The following is a 22,427-nucleotide window of genomic DNA, read 5'->3' on the forward strand; positions in this document are numbered from 1 at the left end:
CATGAAAGTTCGGCGAATTGACACTAATTTTACTGCAGTGAGTACCAAGAACGTGGTATGTAAAGCAAAAGAGGCGTTCTTTGTAACTTTATCCCCTGTTCTTTATACGCAATGTAGCCGGAGACTGATAAGGTCATTTGAAGGTTATACGTCGTGGCCCGGGCGGAAAGCGTAAGCTCTCCACTTTGAGTGCCGATGGCTACCACGCAGTGCGGAATCTGCTTCGAACGTCAGAAAAATGAATAAATATAACAGGAGCAACCATACTCGTTAAATGTCGCATATTAATGCACAGTAATGTGTAAACCTGCTTGTAAAGCGCAGAGCAGCCGAGCTACAGTTCGATAGAAGGCATCAAGTATATAACAAGGAACGCGATCCATTTTGATAAGAATAATATTGCCGATTTTCACCGGAACCACAAGAGGCGATGAGGCGGGACTATGGTGCCTGTACCTTACAAACGCTGATTTCCAGATTTATGATGACAAAAATAAAAAAATGTATAAATAACTATGGCATGCCACTTTTAAAATGATTGACACTTTTTCGTGTTTCGCGGGCATTTTGGCGGGCGTTGTCGACACTGACCTCACTGATCACTTTCCGATTTTTGCAATCTTCGAAACACGTTTGGCCAACATTGTGACCCCTTACTTCGCTACAGTACTCGACACAGATAAATTAATTTCTACCATTAGCTCCACTGAATGGTCAGATCTCAATTTTATTGAAGGCCCTATAGAAGCCCTTAATTTCTTCTGCAATTTATTCACTAAAGCTATTAGTACTTGCTCTCGAACTGTGCGATGTAAAAATCGATTTAAACGCCCCAATAATCCTGGGATGCCAGATGGTCTGCTGAAGAGTTTGCGCAAAAAAGGTAATTTGTATAAGAAGACTAAAAGACGACCATTTAACTGTTCTCTGAGAAAGGGGTACAAAATATACTGCAACGTTCTTAACAGGACTCTCAGAGAAGCCAAAAGGCTTTACTTTGAAACAGCGTTCTTGAATAATAAAAAGAACACTAAAAAACAATGGCAGTTGCTGAATGACTTTTTCAACAATGAGCCGCCCAAGTTTATCTCTAAAATTGTACGCGACAATCTTACTTTTTGTCAGCCTGCTCAGATAGCAAACGCTTTTTCTGATCATTTCGCATTACCTGAGAGAAACAAACTAACAACTTTTCAGCCTAAAATAGAACCCCTGAGCCATTCATTTTTTCTTCACCCTGTCACGCCGCATGAAGTGCTTTCTATTATGCGTAATCTTCGTAACACAAGTCCAGGATTAGATGGTATTGCAGTGCGCCACCTAAAGCTAGTCGCTGATGCCATATGTGAACCCCTGAGCGTAGTAATTAACCTGATCTTTAAATCTGGTGTATTTCCGCCATTGCTAAAGCGTGCAAAGGTTGTCCCAGTTTTTTAAAAACAGGTAATAAAGAATTAATTTCAAATTACCGTCCAATTTCGATTCTTTCTTCCCTAAGTAATATAACTGAAAAAATTATTTTTGATGAGATTAAGCAAGTATTTGGAAAAATTCCATATAATTAAATCCTGCCAGTTCGGTTTTCGGTCTGGAAGTTCCACCAACTTAGCTCTACTTTGCTTAACTGATTTTATTAAGAATAGTCTTGACAATAATGAATTCGTTGGTTCAGTTTTCTTAGACCTTACTAAGGCATTTGATACTATTAATCACATGATTTTATTTCGTAAACAGGAAGCATATGGAATAATTGGCCCTGCCCTAGCCTTCTTAAAAAGTTATTTGTCTAACAGGGAATTTATTGTTTATGCGTGTGAAACTTTTTCCAGTTTTAAAAAACTTAACCAAGAGGTACCACAAGGCTCAATACTGGGGTCTTTGCTTTTTTCTCTCTACATTAATGATATGCCAGACGTCACTGACTTAAGTCATTACGTTCTGTATGCTGACGATACAACTATATCTATAGCTGATAAGTGTATCTCTTCTCTAGTAATCAAACTAAATAAGACTCTTGACCACCTAATGAATTGGTGCAATGACAACGATCTAGTCATTAATCCATCTAAAACGAAATTTTTAGTATTCCATTCGCACCAAAAGTCACTAATTATTCCTCCTTCGTTAACCTTAGGCAATCATTCTATTCCCATTAGCGACTCCGTTTCATTTCTAGGGGTTATCCTAGACAGCCATCTGAAGTTGCACCTGCACATCAATCATGCCAAGCTGAAGTGCGCTTTTGGTATCCGTGCGCTTATCAATAATAATAATAATATTTGGGGTTTTACGTGCCAAAACCACTTTCTGATTATGAGGCACGCCGTAGTGGAGGACTCCGGAAATTTCGACCACCTGGGGTTCTTTAACGTGCACCTAAATCTAAGCACACGGGTGTTTTCGCATTTCGCCCCCATCGAAATGCGGCCGCCGTGGCCGGGATTCGATCCCGCGACCTCGTGCTCAGCAGCCCAACACCATAGCCACTGAGCAACCACGGCGGGTGTGCGCTTATCAAGGCACGACACTATTTTTCTCCTTCTGCTTTGCTTTCACTCTACTTTGCGTTCATTCAGTCACACATTAACTACGGATTAATCGTTTGGGGTAATACATATTTATGCCATTTGTCTTCAGTCCAGCATATACAAAATCAAGCAATCCGTATAATCACCCACAGTTCACCGCGCTCTAATGCTATCGGCCTGCTTGAGCAGTACAAAATTTTATGTATAAAAAGATTATTCAACTACAATTTAGCAATAATGTTTTATAAATTGCTCGATTCCCAGCTGACCTTTCAATATATTCAAAGCAGCTCCCTTAGAAATACAAATCCTACTAGGTTTGCTTCTAATTATAATTTTTTTTTTTTGTTGCCATCAGTTCGCACTAAATATGGTAAAAAAAACATCTACATTCGCTACCATTACACTTTGGAATCGTTTTTCTGCTTCGCTTAAAATACTACCTACATTTCAAAGCTTCGCTAAAAGATTTTCTGCTAACGTCTGATAATTTTTCCTAATAAATATTTGTATTTTCACAGTCACCTAACTAATAAGTATCACCCGTTTTTTTTTTTTTTTTGCAGTGTTCACATTGCGCCCCATTTTTTTGCTCTTTGTTCGTTATTTTTTTTTTCCTTTTTGCCTTTAACAGTTGTATAATTTTTGTCACTTCCGTTGTTATTTCTAATACACTACATCGATTAGAGTATAGTTTGTTTGGTTTTTTTTTCTTTTTTCTTTCGTTATCATTTGCTTTTCTTGCAACTAATATATTATGCTATCTGTTATACTGCCAACAATTTTACAATTCTGTTGTAGTTACTAACCGAGGGTCCCGTTTTCAGTATCATTACTTTGGGACCCTCGTCTGTATATTACATTTATGTACCTATGTTTTGCATATGAATAAACTTAAACTTAAACTTCTTCCGGCACTTTTCGCAGGCTTCTTTCAGGTTTGGGAAAAACTTTAATGCAGCACGTATTGAGCAGCAGAAAGCTGGGAATGGAATTTTTCAGGATGATCTACAATTTTCTCATTGACGCTTTTGCTATGAATATTATAATAACGAATTGATTAACTACTGATTACTAATCATGTAATTAATGGAAATGCAAAATAGTCTGCCTTGCTCCAAGTGATGACAAGCAACATGACCTCTTCTGTCCAGCTACATGGCACTTGCAAATGTATGTATTTTTTAAAATTTTGGCACAAGTTACGTGGGCCATCGTATAGGCCACACAGGGCGACGTATCACTTTACGGAGGCTCAAGCATGGCCGTTGTTTATTAAGTAACGGGAATATCGTACCTGCCCGCGTTTTCTTTCGCCTGTGAGCGTGTTATCCAAAAACACGGGGCCAATGATAGTGCCACCGTAAATTGCACACCACACATTAACCGACCACTGATATTGATGATGTCTCTTCAAAACCCAGTGATGGTTTTCGTCGCTCCAATAGTGAGCATTGTGGATGTTCACTTGGTCATTACGTGAGACGGTAGCTTCATCGGTCCACAGTATTTTGTTGACAAAGCCTGGGTCCTCTTCCGTCTTGATTATAATCCAGTTTACAAAGCCCTCTCGATTTTGGAAATCGCGGGGCTCCAACATCTGGTGCAGCTGCACGTGGTATGGATGAAGTTGCCTCTTCTTAAGTACTCTCCACACTGAAGACTTTGACACTACAGCTTGAGCATTCTCGACAGCAAAAGCATCGCCACCCACACTCTCACGTGGTTCCCCGCTCACATGGGATCCATCATGGGAGGCCCCACAAACCTCAACGAGCTGGCCCACTCCAAGGCGCGAGGCCTCGCTTTCCGCGACCATGCAGAACTCCACCGCCGGCCCGCAGTGGTGGAGAACAGAGATCAACCGACCCCTTCCTCACAAGAAGTTAAATAGAGCCCAGGCATTAACCCTCAGATTATTGCAAACAGGCTCGTATCCCAGCCCGGCTTTATTCCACAAGCTTTATCCCGATACTTTTGGCACTAGTTCTTGCAGGCACTGCAATGACTTCGCTAGCCTATACCACATGCTCTGGCGTTGCCCCTCGTTATGAGGCACAGAACATGACTTCGCTGGCCTATACCATATGCTCTGGCGTTGCCCCTTGTTACGAGGCACAGAACAAATCAATGAGGACAAGTGGCTCTCCGCTATCAAGAGCCCTGATGCCAGGGCGCAACTATGGACTGTCCAGAGGCCCCACGATGCGGCGGTCGGGCATGGCCTGACTGTCCCAACGTGGCAGCGGCCCGCAGAGCGCTGAATCGCGTACCTCAGGAGCTTCATTAAAGTTTTGCATCCATCCATCCATCTAACTTCAGCACCCACACTACGAACATTTGCATGCGGGTCTGAAGAAGACTGTCAGAATATCTGTCTCCACGTCCTCGCCCAGGATTGAAGATTTATGTCATTTCTTCGTAAAAGTCCCAGTCTGTCTCAGCGTTTCATATGCACGCACAATCGTCATCGAGCTCGGACGCGTACCTGGATGCCAGCGCTGAAATAGCTCAACTGCGCGCCTTCTATGTCCACTTGACGCACCTAGAGCCAAAACCATATCCGCTCTTTCCTCATTGGAGTGAGCCATATCTGCTGCTCAACGTTGGTCACAGCCAAATAGCGTTGCTTTGGAGAACACACAGGGGTACGGGCGTCTGAAGAGCACTGGATATATTGCAGTTCGCTGGGATTGGTTCAAACGAGGTACATACATAAGGTATAATCTACGTCCGGTAAACTGGAACAGCCTGCGGGCGCATTCTCTCAGGAACTGACGCGCCGGTGCACAAGTGTGAAGCCAGACGCGGCCACCCGATACTACGACCACGGAGCGATGCACACGTGCAGGGTGCGAGATCAAAAATCTATGGGCACTTTGCTGAGCTAAACTGCGATATGCGAAAGCCTATCTATGTCTGCCTCTGTTGCTGTTGTCAGAACTGTTCTGCGAACGGACGCTGCCGTGGCCGCGAGCATGGGATGCAATCACAGCCGATGGCTGCAACGTTTGTCGCCGATGTGCGCGCACCCCCACGCGCATGTCCGCGCTCTCCCACGTGCCCACTCGCACAGCGCTACTGTCATGCCGCCTTCTCTCCTTGCTCCCCTCGCCGGCGATCACCGCTTTCCTGCGTCCACTACGGACTGCGCCCGGACACTCATGAGCCACTAAAGGCTTACGCCTTAAGAAGAACGTCTGGCAGACAGTAAGTGTAGACCACGACAGTAAGACGGGGCCAGTGCGAAAAGAGTCATCGTCTGAAGAAGACATGCGTAATCTTCCTTGAATATAGGCAAGGTTTCTTTTACTATTAGTTAGTTTTGCCCCCGTTTGATTTATCCGCTGTTATTCGAGCCCTAAGGTTTGAAGTTGTAGAATCATCGTTCAATTCGAAAACTACTACAAGGTCATTTGTATACAAAGGCAAAATTGTAGCAGTCGTCATCGCCCGCCATCGTTCCCACGCGCTTCGCCCTTTCCTTCTTTCAAGCAGAATCAAGACGTACTGCTTTCGTCTTTTCTATTTCGTCGCCTTAGACGCTTTATCGCTTCTGCAACGCTCGGCCAGCAGCATGCATTTGCACCGTCATGCGATAAGAGCCGCATGCCCACATACCTGCACTAGGCATAACGCCCTGTCGCGGGCCAGTCCTGCGGCAGCCGACCTTGTCCATCCATCGCACCCGTGAGAGCAGCACAATAACAGTGCGCAAGAGCCCCGCCACATGGTATTTTTTCATACTTCACGGGCTTTCTTTGGAACGCGGATAAAAGGACCACGTGAGATATATTGTGTCGAAAACAATTTATTGAGAGGTTTCTCAAGGTGTTCTACAACTTTGAGTATCACACTTGGGGTCTGCAGCCAACTTAAATAGTTGATTAATTAAACATAAGTAATACATTAGATAATAATATATATAATATTTGGGGTTTTACGTGCCAAAACCACTTTCTGATTATGAGGCACGCCGTAGTGGAGGACTCCGGAAATTTTTGACCACCTGGGGTTCTTTAACGTGCACCTAAATCTAATACATTAGATAAGGGGAAAATGAAAAATAGCCTGTGTAACTCTAGGCTTGTGCCAACATTATGCATTCGGTTCAACTCGTGTCCGGAGTGCCTTTCATTTTTAAAACTTTGGCTCAAGTTATGTGGGGCAACCTGTATATATATTGAAAGAAGTACAGGCGCACGTAGAAAAGCAAAAATGAACATTGTTTCCAAGTCAACACAATTGTGGAAACAGCCGCATTGTGTTTCACGCTCACGAAAACAAACGAGAAAGCGAAGTCTACATGTGATCGCGACTTACGCCGACTTTTTTTGAAGTTAGTGGCAAGTCGTGCACGTCGGGTGGCATTTGACGCCGCCCACACCGCATCTGCAACCACCGCTTGTGTCGCCGACACCCTGCAAAGGAGGAGCCAAACTGGATTCTTATAGCTATATGATGCTGCAATGAACATGGTCCTCGGACGTCTATGGCTACATCTGCGCGATCAGAGCGGTTCACGAACAGATCCAAATTTCGATGGATCAGGAGGAGGCTCAGGACTGTGACCCATGCGACTACATCGACTACATGACGCAACTTAAACATTTGAAGTAGGTGTTGGATGCAAAGTTTCTGGCTCGTGCGCTTACGTCTCGGCTCACCGTCCACTTTAAAAAAGAATGCAGGCCTAAGGATGTGATCACGCTGATTTCTACCACAGAACTATTTTATACGCAAGGTACCGTCCATCTTTTATCTACCTTGTCGCATTAGCGATATAGTGAGCCAATATGCTGTAGCACTGCAAGCTATATAATATAGTATCGCTGCCACTGTAGTAGTATGTGCTAGATAGTGATAATTGGAGGTCAAAGCGCGACTTGTTTTTCCATAATCGCACTCCAAAATTACAGGGCCCCTTAAGATCTCTCTTAGGAGGGGAACAGCGAAAGCATACTCTTCCTCCTCTTATTATTCGTCTCTTTCTCTTTGCATCTTTTCTCTCTATTCTTTATTTTAGTCATTACTGCTCACTACTAAGCATTTTTAGTCATTGGTAATCAGTTGTGGTCATTACAAGCCGTCGTTAGACATCTTGGTCATATCCTAGTCAGTAGTAGTGATTTCAGTAATTATTAGTCATTACTGCTCACTACTAAGCATATATAGCGATTTGTAATCAATTGTGATCAGTACAAGCCGTCGTTAGACATGTTGGTCACATCCTAGTCAACAGTAGTCGTTACAAGTCATTTTAGTCATTATTAGTCATTACTGGTCATTACTAAGCATTTATAGTCATTTCTAATCAATTGTAGTCGTTACAAGTTGTCGTTAGACATATTGGTCATTTCATAGTCATCACTAGTCATTACAAATCATTTCAGTCATTATTAGTCATTACTGCTCACAGTAAGCATTTTAGTCATTTGTAATCAATTGTGGTCATTACAAGCCGTCGTTAGATATATTGGTCATTTCGTAGTCATTAGTAGTCATTACTACTCATTACTAGACATTCCTAACCATTTCTAATCAGTTGTAGTCATTACAAGCCGTCGTTAGACATATTGGTCAATTTGGAGTCATCAGAAGTCATTACAACTCGTCAGTAGTCATTATTAGTCATTATTAACCTCTACCAATCTCCATTGTAATGTTGTCATTCACTAACTGTCACTATCAATCATTTTTCATTCTTTGATCTGTCTTTAATCTGTCTTCATATGGCGTGATGACGCTCTGGCGGACACTCCGGCGGTCAGGCCTGCTGACACAAACTTCACCATGAGCCTAGAAGGCTTTCGCTTTACTAAAGCTTTCTAAAGGTGGGTGACATTCGATGTATCGTTATACATTTTTCCTTGCGATAGTTGCAATGAGTGCCAAGAAATCGTGAAATCGAAGCGTCCTTTGCAATAACTGGACATACTAGCAAAAAAACTTGCCGTTTCCTTCCGAATCAGAAAGAAAGCAGCCCTCGCGTCACCCTTAGCGGCGCGTCCAACCTGATACAATCCCACTCTCGCACTGTAGCAACAAAAAAAAATGATGGTGGCTTTCGAGTTCAGGGCCCGTCTGCGCTGAGCCAAGGGTTGTGGTTAGGGGAGGGATAAAGGGTTAGGGGAGGAATAAAGAAAGAAAAACGACCATGGCACTCACATTCGGGCCCCATCGAGCTCCTCTGGTGGCCCAACACAACTGAGTCTTGCATGAGCTGCACACCATGAAATCACACCCGGACCGTTTGATGATGACAACGCGGCACTGAGGGCATCGCATCGCTTGCTGGGTTTTGAGCATTTCCTGCGTCAAGAAAAGCTCCCCCTGTTCACTACTTCTCATCACCTGAACTGAGACAGCTCAAGCAATGTTCAACTCCCGGCCTTCCGCTATAGCTCACCTACTAGGCGTACCTTGATAAGCATTTACTTACCGACAGCACTTAGTTCGTCCCTTATACGCCCAGTATAACTAATCAGTATAGGTGCAGCGGTGGCGTAAAGTGCAGCGGTGGCGTAGAGGTAGAACACCCGCCTCGCGTGCAAGAGGTCCGTGGTTCGAATCCCGGTGCCGGCAATTTTCCACCGGATTAAAAAAAAATCCGCGTGTTGATAAAATTGCACAAACAGGCCTGGAGTGTGGCCTGATCCCGGTGACCAGAACCGGTAAGGCACTCCCTCACCAGAGCGGGATTGGCCACCCTGGTGCAGTACTTCGCCACAACCTCCTATATGAACACAACAATCAAACCCCGGCCCTCAGTCCCCAGCAGCTGCGAAGCAACTGACCACGGCGGCGGTCAGACCTGCGACGCAGCAGAGGAGGCTAAGAATTCACTGGCTCCGGACAGGCCGCCATTGGAATATGAACCTGGCAACGTTTAACGCTAGAACGTTATCTAGTGAGGCGAGTCTAGCAGTGCTATTGGAGGAATTAGAGGGCAGCAAATGGGATATAATAGGGCTCAGTGAAGTTAGGAGGCCAAAAGAAGCACATAAAGTGCTAAAAAGTGGGCACGTCCTGTGCTACCGGGGCTTAGCGGAGAGAAGTGAACTAGGAGTCGGATTCCTGATTAATAAGAATATAGCTGGTAACATACAGGAATTCTATAGCATTAACGAGAAGGTGGCAGGTCTTTGGCAGGTAGTTGTGAAACTTAATAAGAGGTACAAAATGAAGATTGTACAGGTCTACGCCCCTGCATCCAGTCATGATGACCAGTAAGTCGAAAGCTTCTATGAAGACGCGGAATCGGTGGTAGAGGGAAAACTAAATACACTATACTAATGGGCGACTTTAATGCCAAGGTAGGCAAGAAGCAGGCTGGAGACAAGTCAGTGGGGGAATATGGCATAGGCACTAGGAATAGCAGGGGAGAGTTATTAGTAGAGTTTGCGGCACAGAATAATATGAGGATAATGAATACCTTCTTCCGCAAGCGGGATAGCCGAAAGTGGACGTGGAGGAGCCCGAACGGCGAGACTAGAAATGAAATAGACTTCATACTCTGCGCTAACCCTGGCATCATACAAGATGTGGACGTGCTTGGCAAGGTGCGCTGCAGTGACCACAAGATGGTAAGAACTCGAATTAGCCTAGACCTGAGGAGGGAACGGAAGAAACTGGTACATAAGAAGCCGATTAATGAGTTAGCGGTAAGAGGGAAAATAGAGGAATTCCAGATCAAGGTACAGAACAGGTATTCGACTTTAACTCTGGAAGAGGACCTTAGTGTTGAAGCAATGAACGACAATCTTGTGGGCATCATTAAGGAGTGTGCAATGGAAGTCGGTGGTAACTCCGTTAGGCAGGATACCAGCAAACTATCGCAGGAGGCTAAAGATCTGATCAAGAAACGACAATGTATGAAAGCATCTAACCCTGCAGCTAGAATAGAACTGGCAGAACTTTCGAAGTTAATCAACAAGCGTAAGACAGCTGACATAAGGAAGTATAATATGGATAGCATTGAACATGCTCTCAGGAACGGAGGAAGCCTAAAAACAGTGAAGAAGAAACTAGGAATTGGCAAGAATCAGATGTATGCGTTAAGAGACAAAGCCGGCAATATCATTACTAATATGGACGAGATAGTTCAAGTGGCTGAGGAGTTCTATAGAGATTTATGCAGTACCAGTGGCACCCACGACGATAATGGAAGAGAAACTAGTCTAGAGGAATTCGAAATCCCAAAGGTAACGCCGGACGAAGTAAAGAAAGCCTTGGGAGATATGCAAAGGGTGAAGGCAGCTGGGGAGGATCAGGTAACAGCAGATTTGTTGAAGGAAGGTGGACAGATTGTTCTAGAGAAACTAGCCACCCTGTATACGCAATGCCTCATGACCTCGAGCGTACCGGAATCTTGGAAGAACGCTAACATAATCCTAATCCATGAGAAAGGGGACGCCAAAGACTTGAAAAATTATAGACCGATCAGCTTACTGTCCGTTGCCTACAAACTATTTACTAAGGTAATCGCAAATAGAATCAGGAACACCCTAGACTTCTGTCAAGCAAAGGACCAGGCAGGATTCCGTAAAGGCTACTCAACAATAGATCATATTCACACTATCAATCAGGTGATAGAGAAATGTGCGGAATATAACCAACCCTTATATATAGCTTTCATTGATTACGAGATAGCGTTTGATTCTGTCGAAACCTCAGCAGTCATGGAGGCATTACGGAATCAGGGTGTAGACGAGCCGTATATAAAAATACTTAAAGATATATATAGTGGCTCCACAGCCACCGTAGTCTTCCATAAAGCAAGCAACAAAATCCCAATAAAGAAAGGCGTCAGGCAGGGAGATACAATATCTCCGATGCTATTCACAGCGTGTTTACAGGAGGTATTCAGAGACCTGGATTGGGAAGAATTGGGGATAAAAGTTAATGGAGAATACCTTGGTAACTTGCGATTCGCTGATGATATTGCCTTGCTTAGTAACTCAGGGGACCAATTGCAATGCATGCTCACTGACCTGGAGAGGCAAAGCAGAAGAGTGGGTCTAAAAATTAATCTGCAGAAAACTAAAGTAATGCTTAACAGTTTCGGAAGAGAACAGCAATTTACAATAGGCAGCGAGGCACTGGAAGTCGTAAGGGAATACATCTACTTAGGGCAGGTAGTGACGGCGGATCCGGGTCATGAGACGGAAATAATCAGAAGAATAAGAATGGGCTGGGGTGCGTTTGGCAGGCATTCTCAGATCATGAACAGCAGGTTGCCATTATCCTTCAAGAGAAAAGTATATAACAGCTGTGTCTTACCAGTACTCACCTACGGGGCAGAAACCTGGAGGCTTACGAAAAGGGTTCTACTCAAATTGAGGACGACGCAACGAGCTATGGAAAGAAGAATGATAATAATAATATTTGGGGTTTTACGTGCCAAAACCACTTTCTGATTATGAGGCACGCCGTAGTGGAGGACTCCGGAAATTTCGACCACCTGGGGTTCTTTAACGTGCACCTAAATCTAAGCACACGGGTGTTTTCGCATTTCGCCCCCATCGAAATGCGGCCGCCGTGGGAAAGAAGAATGATAGGTGTAACGTTAAGGGATAAGAAAAGAGGAGATTGGGTGAGGGAACAAACGCGAGTTAATGACATCTTAGTTGAAATCAAGAAAAAGAAATGGGCATGGGCAGGACATGTAAGAAGGAGGGAAGATAAGCGATGGTCATTAAGGGTTACGGACTGGATCCCAAGGGAGGGGAAGCGTAGCAGGGGGCGGCAGAAAGTTAGGTGGGCGGATGAGATTAAGAAGTTTGCAGGCACGGCATGGCCACAATTAGTACACGACCGGGGTTGTTGGAGAAGTATGGGAGAGGCCTTTGCCCTGCAGTGGGCGTAACCAGGCTGATGTTGATGATGATAACTAATCGCTTTAAATCACACATACTCACACGCATGGCTGGATTAGGCTCGGAGAAAAGAAATGCAATGAAGGAATGCGCTGAAGAAAACGCCATTTCAGACCCTTTGTGCAAGGAAGCAAACACTTGTATTCACCAAATCAAGTAAATGTACAAGCTGTGCTTTCATATGCTAAAGTTAGCTAACATTATCTTATTGACAGGCGTTTGTCGTTTCCTTGGCGCTCTATGTAATTTCTTTTATCTCTCTACATTCTGTTACCGTTACTTCTACAACCCTATGCTTAATAATAACTGCATGTCGATTTGTTCTGGATTGCCCTCTGTTGAGTGTTTCAGCCTGTCAAGTTGGCTGCGAGCAGTGTTCCCCAATAAATTTCACCACCAAATAATTAAAAAAACCTTTTTGATCCATACATTGCAGCAGTACAAAACAGAGCGTGTAATTGGGACTTTGTGCATGCAGATCCCCTGAAGACAAACCTTGACGTCTCATCCGGAAGGACTATAGTGGTACACGAAACGTCACGACGCACAGAAGTAACATATGAAAGCATAGTTCGGCAACATAAATGGAAGTCACTCAAGCTCACTCACAAAAATACCTTTTTGCTTTTTTGCTTAGGGTTCGCTGGGACCCAGACTCACCGAAATTTTACTTAGCCAAGCTTGGACTAAAAATTTAATTCTGGGTTTCTACGTGCCAAAACCACGATATGATTATGCGGCACGCCGTAGTTGGTTGGCGAAATTCCGGATTAATTTTGACCGCCCGGGGCTCTTCAACGTGCACCCAATGCACGGTACACGAGCGTTCTTGCATTTCGCCCTCGTAGGGTCATTGGGACTCAGACTCATCAAAATTCTACTCAGCCGGACTCACTCAGACTCACGGGTTGGTCCGAGTCTCAGGGAACCTACTCATGAGGGAGTTTGCCGACCTGCATATGCCTGAAAGTGGCCTGTTTGTGATGTCAAATGTGCCTGCGCAGACCTCACAACGGCAGAGACCTTGCTCGTCCGCACCATACACGAAATCAAAGTGGCGTCACGCGACGGTGTATGAAAGTTCGAGATAAAAAAAAATGGAGGAGGGCGAAAGGGTCACCTCGAGAAAGTTAAGCGAGGCCTTGGCCGCTGCGTCATTCTGGGCCCTGATCTTCAAGTCTTCCTGATATTGGGCGCATTTCATGCCCTCGTGAATGGCCTCGCAGCGGAGGCAATTCTCCTTGCCGCACACGGGGCACTGGAAGAGCTCGACGTCGCGGTCGTGCAAACACCAGCCCCGGCAGTCGGGCGTCTTGCAATGGAACGCCGGCTCTTTGCTTTTGTTCTCAGCCTCGCGCAGGCTCCTGTCCTGCAGTGCGTCGTAGTCGTCCTTGGACAGGCACTGGGAAATGGCGATAATATTTTTTGAAATGAAGAACTTGTGCTCCGCATTGCGAAATTGGGCATTAGCGTCTGCGCCACGTCTGTGCGCAATAGTGCACAACAGAGAGATCACAACTGCAATGCACACATCGTTTTCGATGTGTCAGTTTCAGTAACACGGGCGCAACAAAGGTATGGCGTGTAGTCCTCTATAAGTTCCGGCGCTACTGCACGCATTATGACCAGAGCTGCTGCTGGATCGTTCTCCGATACTCCTGTGACCCACAAGAACCGAAGCTCTGGTCACCGTTGGCGCTTTCGACAACGGCAATTCGCTCGCATTGCACCATGTACAAGCAGACAACGGCTGACTGATGATGAAAGCTACATTAGGGTTTGAAATTAAGTTAGGCGTGCCCTTTCCCAAATCTAGAGCAAAAGATTGGCGCGCGCAATAATCATCTCATAATGTTCCTTACCGCCCTGAGGTCGCTGTCAAAAACAGTCATCTGGCAGGGTACTTGGTCATCGAAGTAGGGGCATTGAACTTCTGCTGTTGGGGAGTTCTTGGCAGTGTTGGCCAGGCATTCTCTGAAAATACCGCATGCTAGAACAAGAGCCCTCAATATACCAAGTGTTGACAGGCAAGTAATTCTGTGCATGGTTGAGTATTTATAAATGGTCCGGAGAAAGAACAACGTGTACGCTTAGTTATTCTTAACGCGAGTATACGCTTGAAGGAACGTTATTTTACGCGAATCTGTTTATTGCGCCATTGCGCACTCGCCCGCAATGTTTGACTACAGCCCTAGTGTGCTGGCCTTTAGTTTGTTTTTCTCGCGTAGACTCTTTTTACCATTTATATACCTTGGCCGTATCCATATCAAGTTGAAAGTCCTCCTAGTGGCAGTGCTGACATCTTCACTTTTGTCTAACGTCAATTTTTTATCGTGCGCAGTCGAGTAATTACCTACAACGTGCTAATTTTTTAATGTATTCTCGGTCACATAGTGGGCATGCTGATCAGGCACTTACACAAAGGGGGGAATTCGGTCTGCAGAAACGTGCACAGAATGTTGCACGCCTCATCTGCGACTGCACGCTCTTTAGCGCGCGCACTCACACTCTGCTACCGTACACAAGTGGGAAAACCGACGGCTGTTAGAGCGAATGAAGGCTCGCGAAACAATGGTGACGCTTCGAAGTCGCTTGGAACGACGCTATCAGACATGCACGTTTAATAGAGTTGTGCTGCTTCAACTCATTTGCGGCGAGTTGCGGTTCTCACGTGTTGGTTGTCGAAGCAATGCCAATTTCACTATTTTTTTCAGATGCGTGGCGTCTGTGCTACCTCAACATACTGAAGTTATCTGCATCGCCGTTGACAGCATTTTTTTTTAACTGTCCTTCTGACACATCACATACGCTGCAATATCGATCTCGTAGGTGTAGTCGCACACATAGCTCGCACATGTGAGCTTCGCACTTGAGCTGCAGTACACCGCGACGTCATTTACTTATGTGTCGTCACTGCACGTACAGCAAAGGAGCGCAAAGAATAATATGGCATGTGGAGGATCGTTGCCTCACAGCCGCAAAGTGCACCTCACACTTTGTTTCATAGGGCCAAAATCAAACGCTGTGGCTCTTGTATTCATGGTGCTGCGATGCAAGACTCAGGACAGGGCGCGATGAATTGAGACGCCAAGACACAGATCATCACGTCCTGTCCTCAGTTCTGCATCGCAGTGCAGTGTTCCACCATATATCGGAACCAAGTGGCCCACTACAACACACCATTGGTCTCCACATTCAGACTTGTAAATGCTTCACAGAGGCAGGTGAGGCAGACCTGAACATAGAATGTGGTTACTGTTGGGCATAATACACGCACGATTGGCGCCTATTTCGGCAGCAAATGGCTTGAGTGCCACAGGTGTTCCTAGCCTTGAGCGAAAATGATCGAGAGGTTCATCCTCTTGGTAATGCGGCTTGGCGTTAGCGGTTGTTGGTATACTCTAATAGCGTGAAAATAGCAGCCACGTAAAAATTGGTTACCCGAAGTTTTTTATTGTAAGCGTTTTATCTTTATATATATTATATCTTACCTAACTGCGATTCGTGTTGACCGGTGTTACCATGAATGGCGTTTGTATACATGTACAGAGTTGTATGCCCTCAGGGAGTTTGACAGCATGGCGTTTGTTGGTCACGGACGCTTCAGAAGTTGCGGAAAATAAAGCGTCAATGGTTGGTGTCTAACGTGACTTAGTGAACATGCGTGCATGTTTAATTTGCCTTTCCATTGATAATTTCAGGCGTCCGAAGCTAGCTGGTAAGGATGTGCGCTTACAAAATTGACAGGATCCTCTACAGTACCGCCAAGTGCAAACCTTGTATCCGTTTGACTCGGTATGTACTTACGCGCACACCTTGTGGTGACAGTTCTTGAGAATAATCCCCTTGCCGGGTTCTACTTCCACGAGACAGATGGCACATTCAAATTCCTGGGATGTGGGCACAACGTCTTGCTCGTAAGCAGCGAAGTGCTGCAGCAATCGCTTTTCCTTCTCGCGGGGGTCCTAACGAGGGAAGCAAATGCACTATGTGAGGACACTTCAGTAACAGCTACACATATATACTATTATATACAGGGTCTAAACACGAAATGCCAATGCTGCGGAGGCATTGTTTTCTTAATAATGGTAAAACTGCGCAAATGTGCGAAATTGTAGCTTTATCTTTTCTCTTAGCAAGGCATACAGAGACAATAAAACATGCAGATTTATTTTCTACAGACATTCTGCAGAAGTACCATCAAAACGTACATGGAAGCTGCCGTTGTCATGGATTCGCATATGAAGCTGCAAGTAAACATCAAACGCCTTATTTTCATGCTGCAGAAATCTGCTAAGCTACTCAATGGTCAAATCATTCTAGGGAATTTATGTGCCTCATGCTTTGGTCTTGCGATGGGACAGCATGCTTCTTCTACCTCGATCCTCGTATTCATTTCACGCTTAACCTTTTTTAGTACAATATAAACACCAACTAGCCAAGCAAGGACTCGTCTTGTATCTTGCGCTACAAATGAATGCCTACGTTAGAGACGTCTCAAGGCCTTTATTATGAACCGCTGAAAAGCAGTTCTAAAAAAACCAGGATAAATAAAAATATGAGCTTAATATGGAGTTTTAGATTTTGCGCACTCAAAGCTTGGGGGGCGCAAACTGCCGGAAGTACAAAGAATGCAATCAGGTGTACAAAAGAACGCAAACAGGGAGCGCCGCTTTGAGTACGCAAAGGTTTCTTTGCGTACGCAAAGCCGCTTGGGTACGCAAAATTTATTCTCCCTAAAATATACGCTTGCCCGCGATAGCGTTCCGTACGGCGGCTTAGCATTCGTACGGACACAACTGCAGAGAGCACGAATGTGCCTGAGCCAAAGTGTGACCGACGGACGGACGAACACGATCGGTCCACTGCCTTGCTCATGAGTGCTGTTCGCGGTATAAAAGAACCACGCACATGCTTTCCAAGCAACGCCTCTTTCACTTTGCCAGCAATAAATACGGAGCGTCACGACGATAAATTCAAGCCGCTTGCACGACCACTTACTTCGAGCTTCCCAGCGTCCATGTCGTCCACAAGTTTCCTCATGTACTGCTCGCACGTCATGCCGTCGTGAACTGCACGGCACGTCCAGCAGTTCCGTCTTACGCAAAATGGACAGACGTAAAAATCTATTCCTTTCCTTGCACGAAAAGAAATTTTCTCCCTTTGAGTGGAACATTTCTTGTTGAAACATTCAGCGAGAAACCAGTTACTCTTCTCTCTCATGTTCTGGAGCGTTTCTTGGGAAACGTGCTGAAATCAACAAATACACACACAATCGAATGTCCTGTTACTTCTGTCGTATAGGAAGAGAACTGTCAGATGCTGCCTTTCAGTGAAGCAACAGGTAACGTGTAATTACGTTTGCAGTTTGTCATTAACCCATACAATTGCACTACAATTACAGGTGTCAATAAGATGGTTAGTTTCAAGAGAATTACAGAATAGGACAGGCCCTGTTATGTACGTAGGTACATAGAAATATTGCTTTGTGCCGCCGGTTTCTCCGCATTGGATTCAGAGCTGATAGGAATAAAAGCAATCTCGGACCTGGGTAAATACAGACACGATCTTTTGTACAACTGTGACAATGGGAAGCTTTTACAGTCTGTACAGTAAGACATTCAAGTTTTCCATTTGAACACATTTGCAGCTTATCTTTGGGAGAAGCATTACGGTAGTAGAAGTGTGCTGATGCGGAACAGTGCTCCCACAAGTACTGTCTTGACCATAACGCTTTCGCCGGTCGCGTTGAAACAAAAGTGCTCAATGACGCATGCTTAAATATGGTTGGTCGCTTCTAAGTGCAGAGGACTGCAACATAAAATCTGGAACGTTATGGCAGTGGCTGACGGAGTACATGTCGTGTGCAGCGCATGGTTTAAGAGCTTCGAGTATTCTTCGTTACAAAGCACTGCTCGTGTCCCCACGTATGTAGCATACCTGCCAACTCTGCCAGTTTTTTTCGTAAAGTGTACGAATTTGGGCTAGTTTTATGTTTTCGAATGGTGTGTCAATAGTTAAAGAAATTATGTTCTTGAGAAAGTTTTGCTTGGCGGTGTCTGAACATTCTGTTGCAGGTCTTATGACAGTGAAAGGACGCAAGAGGCGTCCCTACTCCGAACAAGTTTATACGCACGAGTGACTGAAGCATGAGAAGTCGGCTACAGCAAAGTCGCTAAAAAGTCACCGTGATATAAAAAAGATTTAATCAGAACCCATCGTTGATTATGGTGTCATTCGAACCATTTATGTATGTTACTGAGGACATAAACATGTGCAAGGAGTGGCGACGATGGTGTGACGACTTCTACATGACCACCATAGGATGAAGACGCCAGAGTATAGACGATGGTATGACGACGACTAGCTGACGACCCTAATATGACCTCGCTGGAGTGACAAAGACGGCGCCGCAACGATGATGGTGTAACGAAGACGGCGTGACAACGTGATGCCGATGCTCGAGCGATACCGATGGGATGACAATGTTAAAATGGTTACGATGCGATGACGACGACGGCGTATCTACGATGGCATGACGACAAAGAGATGAAGGTGGATTCACGACTACGGCGTGACGGCATAGGTGTGACGACAATGGGTTGACGACCGTGCAACCGCTACGACAAGATGGCGATGATGCAACGACCACGGAGGGCATGACGCCGATTTCGGGACGACGACGTGACGTCGACGATGATATGACAACGAATGAGAACGCATTGACAGCAACAGAGTAAAAACGTCAGAAAGATGACGATGAGAGAGAGAGAGAGAGAAACTTTATTATTACTCTGAAAAGGCTTCCCGTTAGGAGCAGTGTGGGTCACTCCGGACTTCATCTAGTCCAGGGTCCCCACCGAGACAGCCGATGACCACGAAATAATGACCGCATTGTCACGAAAGCAATGAAATGATGGTGACAGAATGACGACGACAGCATGACAACGCCGGCCTGTATGTGTTCGAGCTCACGCCTACGCTCACGCGCCTCACCTGCCACTGAGGGTCGTCTTAATTCACACTATACGCGTATAAGGCGTTTGTTTCCACTATATCAGATACTAGCCAATCGGGCCGCACACGATATTCGATGTTCGTTTGCACTATGTCCAGTAGCTTTTCGAGCTGCGGTGTCTCCGGGATCGGCCACATTTTGGGGAGACGAAATTGGCGCGTCCTTGCACGTGCCCTTGCTCTGACCTCTGCTTCGACTAGGAAAAAAATGCTTCGCATTTAAATTAATGTGTTGCTTGCAGTCTTTGATATTGCAACTTTGCTGCTGCTTGTGTTCTGCGTTTAGAGATGAATCATCGTTAATTAAGTGCTGTGCATCACAAAAAGTGCGCGCTCGGAGCCAGTTAAGAAAAAATTCGGTAACACGTCTGCGGGGATTTGAGAATATTGAAGTTCACCGTTGGCAGTGATGGCTAGTAGGCTGCGTGTGTCTGAAATAATATTTGTACCAACAAGTTAATAGTGCGAGCAAGAAGGCGAGGCCACGCAAAACCGCAGGAGCAGCGATAACTTATTTTTTGACTGGTTACACATGTACGACACAGTGGTTGGCATTCGCGTTCCGAATTTAAAACGCACTGCCGATGCTTTTCCAGCGTTCACCTGCGGTGGAGCTTCAGTAGAGATGGCGTTCTATTAGTGACCACGAGATGGCGGGTTCGATACCAGACATCAACAACCGCATAGAGATGGGTGCAGAATGGGGCGAAAAAAATTTCTTGTCCCGCATTTTGGGGGCGCCTTAGACACCACCAAGTGATCAAAATTATTCTGCAACCCTCCACTACGACGTTTCTGGGCAGCGCTGTGCTGATTTGTGACGTTGAAACTTTATTGATCTAAGCTCACAGTTCTCAGTGAACTCGATTTATTGAGAAGCTCGAAATGTATGTGCCTTGTTTGCGAACACCGAGACCACAAACTAACGATGCCATATATTGACGAGAAAAACGGAATAAACAGTGAACTCACTTTGCTCAGAGGTGCCGCCACAATTTGTTTATAAGCCCGTGCCATTAAAAGGCTTCATACTGAAGTGAATTTGAATGCGCTAAAATGTGAAACCTCATGCTACTTTACGTGACGCCATCGCCGAAAGCCAAGGCTTGTCATCGAACATATTAGCCGGATATTTATGAAATATGAAGGCGCGAAACAAATTTATTCTCATCTAAACTTCCTTTCCAAAGTCTCGATGCGAAGAACAAAAGCAAAAAGCAAGAAATTCGCTTCCTGGTGCGACACTTACATCTTTATATTCGTGTTCTTTAAGAACACCTGTACATTGATGCTGCTGATACGACACTTTTGCAGGACATGCCACAATTTCGTAGACTGTGCATTTTTCCACGGCCATCCGGATGCATTTTCTTGAAAAATACAAAAACAATGTTTAATATTGGTTAGCAAGTTAACAAGCCCCTGAGCACAGAGGCACGATGGTCCCATATTCTTGGATTGTAGCGCGAAGTGACAAACACACTAGAAGAAGACAGAACGAGCGCTAACTATCAACTATATCTTTAATGAAACTATCAACATATGTATAGGTGATCGCAAATATCGTAGCATACGAACGTGACAAGGTATAAAGACTATCAGTTAAACATATCAAGAGGTAGGGGAACCAAAAAGAACAACAAAAGGCACTACTTTCGATAGACGCACATGCTGAGAAGATATTGAAATTCGCTTTCTAACAGAGATATTGACGCGTGGCTAACACAAGTCTCTCATCTTTTAATGCGAAATGCTTCAATTATTTCCCGTGTGGTTTGCATTTGTGTCTTAAAGGACTTTTGTGTCTTCCAACAAGGGTTTACAACCGCAATTAAAACAAGCTAGATGTGAAGTATTAGGGTTGTTAAGTGATTGTGTTCTTTTAGTCTGATATTGATACACCTGCCGCTCTGTCCAATGTAAGCTTTCCCGCACTTGAGTGGAATCTGATAAACTGTAACAGTGTTACAAGGCACTAAAGGGGACACATGCCTAACGCCGCATTAATTTCTTTCTTCTTTTGCCCCCCCCCCCCCCCGCTCAAGTTTCCTATTTATCATAGGTCACATCATAGACAATTTGCGGGGGGCCGAGAAAACCGTATTGACGCCATATCTACTGGCCACGTTCCGTAAACCATGTGACAACCTATGTACACCCGTGAGCAAAAGTATACGGACCATAGGGTCGCCGAAAAAACAGAATTTTTTCGTAATTAACACGCATAAACGGAAACTGACGAGTGCACTATAAAATTCGTAATGCCAAGATTGAACTGCAGCCTTTCATGTCAGGTTGCATTCACGTACAGAGGGGAAAATGAGTTTTATCGCGCAATCACTGGTCCGTGTGCTTTTGCTCACGGGCGTACATAGGTCACCACAGCGCAACTGCCGGCGCAGTGCACGTTTCGAAAGCTCAGCATCAGTCTGACTAGCGCTAACCAGATTCGGCTATGAACGGCAAATCTGGCTTTGAGATCGTGGGTTCGCTCCTGAGCGTGAATGACGCGTAACCGCGCAGTGCGACACCCTACTTAAAATCACTTAGTTGAGCTATTGCTGAATATTTAAACAGCAACATACCGGAGATTCGGTAGTGGTTTTATTACAGTACAAAACGAAAGGAAAAGACGCTGCCGGCCGCAGCAGTTGCTTTCTTAGGTTTTGTGCACACAAGCTGCGCCCACAAACTGCGGCAATAACACACTTCATATCCAAAGCTGCAGGCACAGTTCTGTATTGTACTACGTACGAGCGACTGATCGAAATATCTGCATTAACACTCTGCGTATACAAAGATACGCGCATGCACTATTCCCTCGCGAACTCGGTAGCCGCACTACGGCTACGCAGTTTCACCGCTCGCACCGTCTACGACGAAACAGCACGCAAATAACAGCTGCAACGCATTACTGACACGTTTCCCTTCTTGTCAGTGCCTAACTCATTTGCCGCGTTTCTTTACTGCCGCTCACAGCAAAGCCATGACTGCAAATGCGTAC

The 22,427-nt window shown here is 45.1% G+C and overlaps 1 protein-coding gene across 4 annotated transcripts in view; it reads right to left on the reverse strand.

Annotated features, from left to right (window-relative positions):
• The window catches only part of LOC142566143 (uncharacterized), a 58,262-nt gene that overhangs the window by 372 nt on the left and 35,463 nt on the right, over positions 1–22,427 (reverse strand). For 2 of the 4 annotated variants that reach the window (XM_075676967.1, XM_075676964.1), the window contains 7 exons: positions 20,673–20,793; positions 17,408–17,656; positions 16,214–16,371; positions 14,269–14,380; positions 13,527–13,808; positions 8,697–8,840; positions 6,852–6,949 (listed from right to left, as the gene is read on the reverse strand). In XM_075676967.1, the coding sequence (XP_075533082.1) occupies positions 6,869–6,949; positions 8,697–8,840; positions 13,527–13,808; positions 14,269–14,380; positions 16,214–16,371; positions 17,408–17,656; positions 20,673–20,793 (1,147 nt within the window). In that variant the 3' untranslated portion in view covers positions 6,852–6,868. The remainder of the gene's footprint in view (positions 1–6,851; positions 6,950–8,696; positions 8,841–13,526; positions 13,809–14,268; positions 14,381–16,213; positions 16,372–17,407; positions 17,657–20,672; positions 20,794–22,427) is intronic. The other 2 variants (XM_075676965.1, XM_075676966.1) reach the window with 2 other exon arrangements.

This window comes from Dermacentor variabilis, unplaced genomic scaffold (genome assembly GCF_050947875.1).
Source record: "Dermacentor variabilis isolate Ectoservices unplaced genomic scaffold, ASM5094787v1 scaffold_12, whole genome shotgun sequence".
NCBI classification, from domain to species: domain Eukaryota; kingdom Metazoa; phylum Arthropoda; class Arachnida; order Ixodida; family Ixodidae; genus Dermacentor; species Dermacentor variabilis.